The 12,236-nt window shown below is 37.0% G+C and overlaps 1 protein-coding gene across 1 annotated transcript; it reads left to right on the top strand.

The window, feature by feature from the left end:
- Positions 1 to 10,050: 10,050 nt before the first annotated feature.
- On the top strand, positions 10,051 to 10,224 carry K441DRAFT_541441 (uncharacterized protein; the record flags this gene model as incomplete). Its single annotated transcript, XM_067642647.1, has 1 exon — positions 10,051 to 10,224. A coding segment is annotated over one exon (174 nt), but the record flags the coding sequence as incomplete, so codon positions are not given.
- Between the last annotated feature and the right edge of the window lie 2,012 nt (positions 10,225 to 12,236).

Genomic DNA, 12,236 nt, shown 5'->3' with positions numbered 1-12,236 from the left:
TCCATACTATAGTTAAGAGAGCTCAGTAACCAGTATCTAAAGACATTAACTAGTTAATTTGTCCGCATTCTTTTGCATAACTATCTATAGTAATATTAAATTCCATTTATTAAGGCTTTTGCGTTTAGAACTAGGTCCTCTAAAGAAGCTATAAAGTAACTTACAAGCGTCCTTAAACGTAAGTATAGTAAGTCTAGCATTGTAGTAGTAATCCAAAGCTAGGCCTTATAGCATAAGTAGGAGAGCCTTAAGGTAGGCATTAGGTAGAACGTCTGCTCTATTACAGATATTATAGAAGATTATTAACTTAAAGTCAAAGTTTCCGCTAGTACTACTATATTTCTAGTCGTCCGTATATAACTTAGCTGCATTTACTAGTTCCTTTCCATACCCTAGTATAGAAGTAGGTGCTATAGCAACGGGTATAGTGGTAGCAGGTGTTATGGCCTATAGAGGTAAAAGTAGTAGACTTAGAGGCGGAGTTGTTTAAGACATTAGTAAAGTTATTACAGGTATGCTTTTAGGTATTAATTAAGGTATAAGGGTTTATACAGTCTTATATTTTAAGCCGCGTATAAATACGTTAGTGAGTATATTAGACTTAAAGGTGCTATCAAATTACTCCTTATAGGCTTTATTAAATTCTTCTTAGCTCTATTTATATTAAGTTTCTTTAAGTAGTATATTAGCCAAAACTTATATAAGCTTAGTACGTTTATCATTCTTATATATGTATACTCCTCCTTTATAAAGAAGGAGGAAAAGATTCTTAAGGGTTTTAGTACTAGCTTAAGAGAATATATCCATAATAAACTCTTTAAAGTCTTCTTAAAAGTAGTCCTATAAAGCGCTATTAACAGAGTTATCGTTATTATATTCCTATGTCTTAAACTAAATATAGTCTGTAATATTATCGTTAGTCGCAGTTTATATATCAATTCTATTCTTCTATCGCTCTACTTCTACCTTCTAGTCTATAGGTATAGCCATCTTATCTAGTTATAAAGAGGTTGTTAATAGAGGGTGTCGGTGTTTATAAAGAAAGAGTGTTTATAGTATTCGTAAGGAGGGAGAAAGGGTAGTTAACACAAGTTGTTAAAAACTTAACTTTTAATAAGGTGGGAAGCAATATCCTTCCAAATCTAGAGTATATTATTTAATTCTTAGCAGTAATAAGGGTCTATAGGTAATAGCAAGCTATTAAGCTTCCAGATTATCCTTAGTACTTTCTTTAACTAAAATAAGGCCGTTATAAGGTGGAGCGTTAGACGTCTTCTAAACTAATATATATTTCCTAATCTATACGCGCTTACTAATTAGTATTAGTATGCTTTAATAATATATAGAATATATATATCACAATAATATATACTATGCGGTATTATTAGTGGATTATTATTTTTCTACTTGCAACGCGTGTCACATATATATATTAGGCGCGTCCTGCCATATTTTACTATATTCTGCTACCTCGCCATTAGCTCGCTTACCACTAGCGTGTTGGCCGTATCCTGCCATATTCTGCCATATTCTGCCATTATACTATTAGTTCGCTTACCACTAGCGCATTGGCCGTCCTCGCGATATGTCTAACGCTTTTAGCTACACTTATAGAATACTATTTTAAGATTTAGTATACTAAGGGTATAGATAATATATAAGTAGATACTCTAAGTTAAAAGGCTAAACTATAAAATAATAAGAAGCTATTAGGGGCTTTACTACGAAAAGATATAAACAGATTAATTAGGTATAATTAGTAAATTCAATTTACCGTCCGACCCGATCCCCCTAATAGGTCCACGCAGACTAATTCCTATGGGAAAAGCTCATATTACACTTAGGTATAATTATCTAAAAATTTTAGCAACTTAGGAAGAACTAGAGAGAGTTTATAAGTTACTAAAAAGCTTTTAGGTATAAAAAATTCTAAAAGTATACCTAGAAGATCTATAGACGGATATATATAAAAATTAAGAAGTAAAGTATATCCTAAGAAGTATAGCAGAGCAATTTATAGAAGAATTCTATAAGGAAATAACTTAAGGATATAATATTATTATTAATTCTATTTATCGCCCGATTCGGTCCCTATTCTAGGTCCATACAGGCTTCTACCTTCTATATAGGAAAAATCCCTAATTAGGGGAAAACCTAGGTGTATCCTTTTAGCTAGTCTTACGCGCTCCACCTTCGCCTAGCCTATATATCTTTGTAGTTTATTTGCCTTTTATACTATACTTCTAGGGTATCTTAGAAGATCTAGGGGGTAGTAGGAGGGTTGGGTGGTTCGCCTGCGTGTCGCCTTTAACTAGGCGGGGGTGTCCAGTCCCTAAGGGGCTAGAAGGGGGCGTATCCTCTAGTATCCTCCTGTTGGATCTTGTATGCTGTTTAGAATTACTAGAGGACTCCTTAGCTTATTAGCCATTTTGCCGTTGCATGTAGGCCTCTACTAGTAAAGAGCATTTGGGTAATATTATTTGTGCCCACCCTAGCAAATAGCTAGTCTTTAGCTGTATGGTGGTTGCAAAAGAGTAGTACATGGCGTACTAATTGTATAGGCCATCCGCACGTATAGTGTGGTATAGTTTATAGGACATGGATGCTTGCTAGCCATGCGTTTAGCCCTATTACCTTTATCCGTAGTAGAAAGCCAGCTATAGATTCTGCCTTTATCTGTCCCTTATATAGGGGGAAAGTCGGTGTCGTCTATGGGGTGTTCTACGTGGCTGCTCTCTATGTCTTCGCCGCCTTCTTCTAGCGTTACTTCCACTCTATATCTGCCCATCTTGCGATATATATAGTTAATCTCCACCTATATTAGTGGCCTCCTATCCTCTGTTGCCGTAGCGGTGCTCTACTGGCGTGGCGCCGGGTCTCTGCTTAGTGTTATAGTAGCTCCCGTATTTCTTATTCTCTCTTTACTACTCATAGGCGTAGGGCCTCTTGGCTTGTGTACTTAGGCGCGTTACGCCTTTGGTAGGACCTTACTCCTCTTTAGTAAGGCCTTGCTTTGCGTATGCGTTCTAGTACTTAGTATATATCTTTCTCTACCGGGTGTCCTTATACTATGGCTGCTCTTTACATAGTAGTTATGTCTATATAGATATTAAGTGGTGGTACTGCTGCTTCGCGTTTTATTACGGCATATGGTGTCCGCTTATAGGCTCCTGTAATTCTATATAGGCATTAGTTCTATAGTTTTTCTAGTGGCGCTAGGGAGCTTTTTGTTATTAGCTTGCCGTTTAGTCCGAGGCCCTAGATCTGGGCTCTATATAGCATTATTAGTCTTACTACTGCCGTATATAGTAGTTATGTACGTCTAAATGATAGTCCCCAGGTCAAGGCTGTAATTCGTGATGCTACTGCAAATACTACTGCACCCTTAGTGGTCGCCTTTGTAATGTGTGTATTTTAGTTTAGTTTAGTGTCCACCTAGACCCCTAGGACCTTAAGTATGGCTTCCGGCTTTGCTTCGCATCCCTAGATACTCACCGTCGACGCTAGGTCGTTATTTACCCTCCTTTTCCTTATAAAATAGATAAGCTGGTATTTGTCTGGTGCAAATTTGGCACCATGTTATTTTGCCTATGCGATACACCTATTATATACCTAATTTAGCCTAGTGCAGTTTTCTGCTGCTGTGTTTCCCCATATAATAAGGTTTGTGTCGTCTATAAAGCCTAGGGCTATTGTTTCCTAGTCGTTGTTAAATATCTCTAGTAGCTTAGATATAAAGAATAGGAATAGGATTGGCGATAGGGGTGATCCCTATGGGATTCCTGTACGTGTTGGTATTATTTCACTTTTATATCCCTTAAATACTATTTTAGTATTACGCCCTATTAAGAAGGATTGGGTAAACTTGATTATCTATTCTAGAAGGCCCTTCTTTCTTAGGATTTATAGGAGCCTCTCGTGTAATACGTGGTTAAAGGCTCCGCTTATATCTAGGCTTAGTATAAATACTACACAGCCTGGCCTAGCTTGCTACGCTGCCTAGACGCTAGAAGTAATTAGGGAGATAGCTAATAGGGTTAATCGCTTCTTCCTTACGCCTATTTATATCCGTAGTAGTAGCTTATATGCTTCTGCGGCTTCTTATATGCGCTCTACGACTATTTTTTCTAGGAGCTTTCCTAGTGTGTTTTTAAGGGCGATTGGTTAGTAACTTCCTGGTAGAGAGTAGTCCTTTTTATTTGCCTTTCGTAGGACAACTGTAGTTGTTGCTTTACAGCATTCTGGTAGCTTACCTTTATATAGGCAGGTAGTTACAATATTAGCTAGTGGTATTATTAGAGCTTCTAATGCAGCTTTAATTGCCTTATTTAGGATCCTATCTAGTCCTACTGCTTTCCTATTAGGGAGCTTCCATATAGCGTCCTTTATCTCCTTTATTATAACTATCTGGCTTATCTCTAGAGGTATAGGGTCTTCTTAACTGCTAGTGTTCTATAGGTCCGCTTAGACTACGCCAGGGAAGAACCTCTCTACTAGTATTTTCGTTTTTTCCCCGTTATCGTTTATGTATTAATCCTATTCTATCCTGCGGAGTATAGGTAGATAGGGGTCTTCTAGCATTTCACTAACTACTCTTCTACTCCACTTTAACATGCGCCAGAGGCCTTAGTTATATGGTTTAGTAATATCTAAGGTAATTTCCTCTAGGAATTAACGCCAGCTATTTTTACTTTCCTTCCGCATTATCTTCTTAAGCCTATTCTTTAGGGCCTTGTAGCTCTATTAGTGGTAGGCCTCGCCTATTACGCTATACTGTCGCCTCGCCCTCCTTAAGCCTGCGAGTAGCTGTACTGCCTCTGGCGACCACTTACGCCGAGCATATTTATTAGGCCTGGCCTTTAGGCAGTATTCCTCTAGGCAGTTGCTTATGGTCCTTTAGATATCCTCTAGCGTTGCTTTAGGGGTCACTACTAGTCTATTATTAATTTCCTGGGAGTATTTTTCCTAATTAAGTTTTTTGATGGCGTATCTCTGGTAAGTATATAGCGCTGGGACAGCGACATTAAGAGCTATCCGTATAGGTATATAGTTTGCGGTTAGTGCCTATATATCTTCTGGTCTATAGAATCCTAGTTGGTCTGCGAGCGCTTCTTATATAAATGTAAGGTCGATTATACTCTCTTAGGTTCCTCTTTTCTATATAGGTTTACTAGTTAAGGTAGTTAAGATAATGTCTTATATTGCTAGTTCGTTAAGTAGGTAAGTCGCTTATGCTTCTACTGTAGCCTATAGTCCTCCCTATGCCGTATAATGTGTATTAAAGTCCCCTAGGACTATTATCTCGCCTTCTGCTAAGTTAATGGTTTATTAGAGTAGGCCCTACGTGGTTATCTGGGGTCTATTGTTACTTAGGTTATAGACATTAATTATACTAATTTGGCCCCTCTCTGTAGCTATTTATAGTTTAGCTATATTAGGGCTAATAGAGCGGTAGCTCTATACCTATATGTTAATGTATTTACTAATTAAGAAGTACGCACGGGTAGCTAGGTCTAGTTTATATAGGAGGTAGTATCCTTTTAGTTGGTATATTTTTTAGGTTTGCTTATTAAATGCTAGTTCCTATATTATAATTATCTAGTATTCCTCTAGGTCTAGACTATTAAATAGAGGGCGTGTAGCTCTGTAGTTTAAGTGTCCGCAGTTATATTAAACTATTATTATTAATTTTATAGTGGTGATTAGTCTGGTAACTTACTAGCGCCTTCCCTTTGTGTCTGGGGCGTCCTATCCGGGATTGTTATAATTGGGATTCTCTGCTAGGACGGGTCTCTGGCGGCGTTAGTGCTGCCTTACAAGCGTTCTATAGCCCGTTTTGCTGCTAGTTAGGCAGAGGGTGCTTCTATTAGGGTAGGTAACCTAGATTTTTTTCACTGTGCGATTAACTAGGTTCTGTTATTTGCGTTATTTACCCTACTTATCTCCTTCTCCTTATAAGCGTTTTCCCGTACTATAGCTATATTCCAGTATAGTTTAATGCGTCTTATTATAGTAGCTTCTAGGTACACCTGGTAGGTTTTATACGCCGTCTTCTGCTATACTCTGTATCCTTTTCTATAGTTTATACATCTATCTCCCTTGTCCTTGCGGCAGTCCTTAGTGTTATATATATTGGCGTATATCCTACACCTTGCGTCCTTCCCGCATCTGCTTTAGGTGTGCCCCTACTATTAGCATTTAAAGCATTATTAAACTTCTACCGCGTAGTGGTATAGTCGGGCTTCGTACTAGAGGCTATCTATAACTACTCCTTTGCGGGCTACTATAGCCTACATTTCTTAGGTTAGTAGGTTGATTATTAGGGTGCCGCGTGTTTTAATCCTTTAAGGCCCTGGTGTCTCCCCTATATATATTATACGCTTTTTTTTATATAGCTATGCGATTCTGGTTATAGTGATCCCTAGGACTAGTTTTTTAGTAGCCTTTGTAATCCTTTAAATAATCTATATATTTATAGCGCCTTTCCCACTTTCCACTTATATAGTAAGAGGTACCCCAATTATTTTAACTGGGAAATCCTGGCGGAGAATCTTGCACTTAGGGGTGTCTCCCTAGGTAAGGGTCTGGTCCTTTACCTCCTGGTTAGGGAGCGTAACCTCTATATTGCCGCTGCGTAAAACCCTTACCGCCACTGCCTTTAGTATATATACTTTGATTAATATAAGGATCTATTCCGGGTCCGTTCCTACTACTATTAGTATATAAACCCTAACTGTGGCTCTTACTAGTGCTACCGTAGGTAGGCGAAGGAGGGTCGCTAGTTAGACGCCTGCTGCGATATTAGCCTATAATAGTTTTGCTACTTGCGTTGTTAGTGGTTTCCACTCTTTTATAGCGTCTTTAATGCGCCTAAGCCTATCCTCTACTATATTCTAGTTCCTATTATGCTTTATCTAAAGTTCCCGGGCGATTTAACCTGCTTTTTAAGCCGCACACGCTACCCCTACGCGTAGGTGTTTATCTTCTCCCTTCCCTAGATTTTCCTTGATGTCTTTTAGGATATCTATAAGTTTCTGCCATTTCTGGTCGGTGTCCTTTGGTTATTATAGTTATGTCACCCTTTATTATATTTGTTGTTGTGTCGCGTTTTCCTATATAGCGCCTCCCCTTTAAGTCTACTACGACCCCCTAGGGTCGCGCAGGCTTTCCAGCTGTGCTGTATACATTGGTTCTAGGGCATAATATGCCGTAGATTTGATTGGAGATGGTTATTTCTTTATTGGGTAGGTGGTAGGCGTGTTCTGCTGCTATAGCGGCTAATTGTCTTAAGGATATAATAGAGCTATAGGCTTAATATTAAGACTCTAAGAGGAGTATATTATTAATAGAATCTAGGGCTTAGCGCGGAAAGTTACTAAGAAATATTTAGATTACTAAAGGAATAAACTAATAAGGTATAAGCTATATAGAGGGCTATAACCTATTAAAATACTAGAAAGACTATAGGAGGTTATATTATAGGACTTTATTATTAAGTTACTAAAGTTAAAAGATCCTATTACCGAATAAGATTATAATATAATCTTAGTAATAGTAAATAAGCTTATAAAGTGGGGATACTTTATAGTATATATAGAAGAAATCTTAGCGGAAGATATTGCTAGAATCTATATTAAAGATGTGTTTATAAGATATAAAGCACTAAGTAAAATTATATTAAATAGAGATTTAAGATTTATAGCAGTATTCTAGGAGGTATTCTTAGCGGAATAAAAAGTTAGAGTAGTAACTTTTACCGTATATTATCTACAGACAGACGGTTAAACAGAAAGATTAAATTAGACACTAGAATAGTATTTAAGGCATTATATTAATTACGCATAGAATAATTAGGTATTATTATTACTACTAGAATCTTGTTGTTGGGGAAGACGCAGCCGGATTTGGAGGTTCCTACCCCCCGTTTTAGGAGGCTGTTTCTCCTCGCTTAGACCCATATCTATCGCTGCTTTTGTAACGTGCTAAGCGTGCCAAGGGCGGTAGGGTCTCCCTTACCCACCAAACCTAGAAGCGCGCGTGCACCTCTCGAAGCTCCCCAAACGTCCCTTGGTGGCTATTTAAGAAGCTATAGACGTCCGCCGCCTACCTGATCTAGTTTCCACCTTCGTCCTCATCCTCCGCCAAAAGCACTACCCTTACCCAACGAAACCTCCCTTCTGCACTACGCTTCTTTAACCCTTTTCCCACAGTAGCTACGTATACATTTTCCCCTGCTATTATATCGTTTACTTCTAATACTCAATTTCTAGGTTTCTACTTATAGGGTTTTTTAGCCCTATCCCGCTCTTAAGAACGCCTATCTCCCGTAAAGCCTTTTTTAGCGTTCCTATTAATAGCAGTCACTCTTAAGCTAGCTTCTATATGTAGGTAACTGGCAGCTACTAAAGCATTAAAACACCACGCGTTTAACCACCATGCCCTCTTAAAGTAAGAAATGGCAAAATATAGATTTAGCCTTTAGCTTAGACCTTGAACTAGGCAAGCCGTCTTGTTCTAAGCCAGCTTTAGACTTAGATTTAAGCTCTAACTCTAGAGCTAGGGAAGACGCCAAGTCCAAGGGGGAATATTTATGGTAGAGGATTGCGTATTATAAGGGCTAAGGAAGAGCGAAGTTAAAACGGAAGCCCTAGTCTACTTTTCTTGTTAAGCGTAAGTTCTAGAATTAGGAAAAGTTTGTTTATATTTAAACTAAGATTTACCTTATAATACTAACGATTTATACTGCTTAAAAGTTAAATCTAACCCAACTAAGGCCCTTTGTTAGTGCGTGGCCGACACGTTTAAAATATACCTTAAATGGCGCGTAAAGAATTCTTGAATTAAAAAGGAAAGCGCGATTAAGGCGTACTAGAGACAAATTCTGTGCAAATTCATAGATGTGGCAGGCCATAGTATAAACAATAGCGTAGAACTTAATATATAAGATATAGGGCGATTTTTAACCTTTTAAAAAAAAAACTTAGCTAATTTATTATAGTGGATTCTAACCTACTTAACGCTAATATATAAGCTAGATACGTTGGAGAAAGAAAAGCATGCAATATATATGCAAGACTTATATACAATTATTAATACCTATTGGATAATGGACGCGAAGCCTCGCTATAGTCGTTTTCGAGTGTAAATAGGGGCAATCCTCCTCCTCTCTGGTGCCACAGCAATAAGACCCTAAGCTCTTGTTGAAAGTTTAAGCATAAGAGGCTCTAATAAAGCGCTTTTATATAAACATATTATAATCCTAAAAGTTCGCAATACGAAGAACTTCAATTAAACCATAACTGTCACCCTTATAAGTCTTATGCATATTAAGAATTCTAGAGGCATAGGTAGACGGTATATAGCGACGCCAATTAAAGACGGCGCGAATGGCGCTAATAGACCTGTAGTAAGAGGTTTATTTTCCGTCTTAAAAGCATCCTAGCTTTTTATATTCTATTCTATCTTATAAGCCTTGCCATCGCAAATAATATATTTTAACGCCATTACACTTCGCCAGAAGAGATTTTTAAACTTAAAATCCTAGTAAATAAAGAGAGTCTTAAAGTGAAGTTTAAGAAGTAGATGGAGGAACGACCTATCTTTTAAAATATTAAGATAATAGCTAGTTATAGGGGAGTATCGGATACCAAAGCATTCCCTTACTAGAAATGCCGCGATTACTACGTATAGTTAGGCTAAGTAGCTAGGTTTAAACAATCGCTTAAACTTTACTAGCTGCGATAAGCGTCTAGAAGGAAATTAAATAGTAAGTGTCTAATTTAATATAAATATATTTATTAACTAACCTTTTTAGGTACCCTTACTCTAGAAGAGCGAAATCAGATAATAGGTTATCACGGCGATACCTACTAACGGTTTTATTTACCTGATTTAATTGAGCGCGATTTCCAGTTAATTTACTTTAGGACTTTATTATAGGACGACCTTATCTAACATGCCGTATAGATAGGGATTTTAAGGGATAAGCGGGCCCCTATAGGTCTAACTAATAAGTAGAAGCTTGAATTCCAGTTAGAACTTAATTAACACCCTAATATTCTACAGCTTTACGAGAAACGAGAGCGATATAAGCGAAAGATTAGGAGCCGGGGATATTACCCTATTGACGCCGCAAAGGGAACGAAACTATATAACCGTTACGACGAAGCTAGATATAAACTTTATAGTGTTATAAACGTCCTACATAAACGAAAAGAGGACTAGGTTATTCTTAATTTTTATAACGCTATTAACGATTACAATATTAAAAGACAGCTTAGTGGTAGCGTTAGGACGGACATTTCTACCCGTTTAGCTATATAGTATAAATTTCGCGAACATACTACTATTGCCAAACTGCTATCTTAGCCGCTAAACGAGTTTAAAGAAGGGTATGCTATAAAACTCCATATAAAGTTTATCCGCAATCTTATTAAGTATTATAATTAATAAGAGAGCTAGTAGAATAGGATCCTAAGTAAGGCTATTGGACTTTGACTTGGGTCTAAAGTAGACCAAAGTATAATAGGCGTAAAAAGAGGTGCAAGTGACACTAATACTAGTATCTATTAATAGGTAAAGCGGCAGAAAGAATATATTAGCTTAGACTCGCCTTTCTAAGAAAACCCGGATAAGACGTGGAGCGCGGTCCCAATTAAGGAAAAGGGTGTTAAGATAATACAGCTGCCGCATCCTATAACGTTTACTAATCTTATTTACCTTATCTATATTAGCAATAACCAACTCTTAATGCTAAGGCAGACCTGCCTATTTACAAAGAAGGATATACTATAGAAGTATCTTAATAATCACGTTACAGAAGGAGTGTTTAGGTAGAGGTTCCGCTATAAATATCCTTGTTATTTAGAGTGGATTAAAGGACTTAAGCATTTCAAAAATTATGCAGCCCTTATGCATGGCGTATGGCATCCAATTAAGAGGCACTACTAGGTAAGTCGCCTTGCTTATACGAGAATCCTATGCTAACCCTCTAGTACTAATAGAAAGGCACATAACTGGTAAATTTAGAACTATGCGCTTAGTATATATGGAACCTTTTCTTAGTTATTGCGTGCTTATTTTATTATTCTTTATCGCTTTTTATTTATTTTAGTCTATTATTATCCAGTCCTATTCTAGTGTTTAATAGAATAGATAGAGATCTTGCAAAGCTAGTGTACCTTAACTAGCGGATCAATCTTATCCGAAATTTTATAAAGTTATGCTTATATTAAGAGGCTTAGCGACAGAATACGCCTCCTAATATGTTAAAAGGGATTACTATAAAGTATACAACGTTTATTACTTATATAGTTATATTATAGAAGGAATAAAGTAAAGTAGAATGAAATGAATGCGATTGATATATTAACATCCGGCTTACACTGCACTATCCTACGAGCTACGTATTAGTTAGGGATTGGCTAGGGTTGTTATAGTGATATAATCCCCTTCTTATTTTATTCCATTTCATTCTATCTTTTCTTATTAGCCTTCCGAATATAAGCTATACGGCAATCTTATAGCTAAGGTGCGCGCGTAGATAATATGCCTTGTTTCGCTGCTATATATCCTATAGTACCCATCTTATATGCTACACGAATGATATAAACTAGCGATTAGTATGCAGGTTATAAGACACGTCGTAAACGAAATGGCATATAGCCTACGACTTAACTCCCTCCTACTTATTAATATAAGATATATATTTAGCTCTTATGTATAACTAAAACCGGAACTAGGCCCTAGCATATAGCCCCGTACTTTAAGCCTATTACTTAGCTTAGAGTTAGGAGGATATTAGTATAATCTAGTACTTTAGTACTTACCAGCTTAGCTATCCAAACGCCTCTATGCCTGCAATAGCCCACTAATAGATTTTTTTTGTAGGTAATTAGCGTTCTATTCTCGTCTTCTAGGTTATTTAAAGCCTCCAATTTTAGACCTACATATACTTTCGCACGAATCTCTTCACTCTTTAACATTTTTGGTCATTTAATTTATTTGTATTAAGGTTAAGGATACGGTATATAGTCAATTAAAGACAGTTATACGCTTGGCTTTAAGAACACTCCCTTAGCGTTTCTAATATTTACAAAATCATATCCCTAGTAATGTGTTCCGTGTGTAATATATAGAACGATTGCCAGCCTTTATGTATAAGTTTTTATAGCTTTATATATTGTAGCTTATCTAACTTCTAATGCTAAAATAGAGTGAAATTAGCGATAACTGGA

This window comes from Cenococcum geophilum (assembly GCF_001692895.1).
Source record: "Cenococcum geophilum 1.58 unplaced genomic scaffold K441scaffold_5, whole genome shotgun sequence".
In the NCBI taxonomy this organism is placed as follows: Eukaryota; Fungi; Ascomycota; class Dothideomycetes; order Gloniales; family Gloniaceae; genus Cenococcum; species Cenococcum geophilum.
This window is presented reverse-complemented; position numbering and strand designations above follow the sequence as displayed.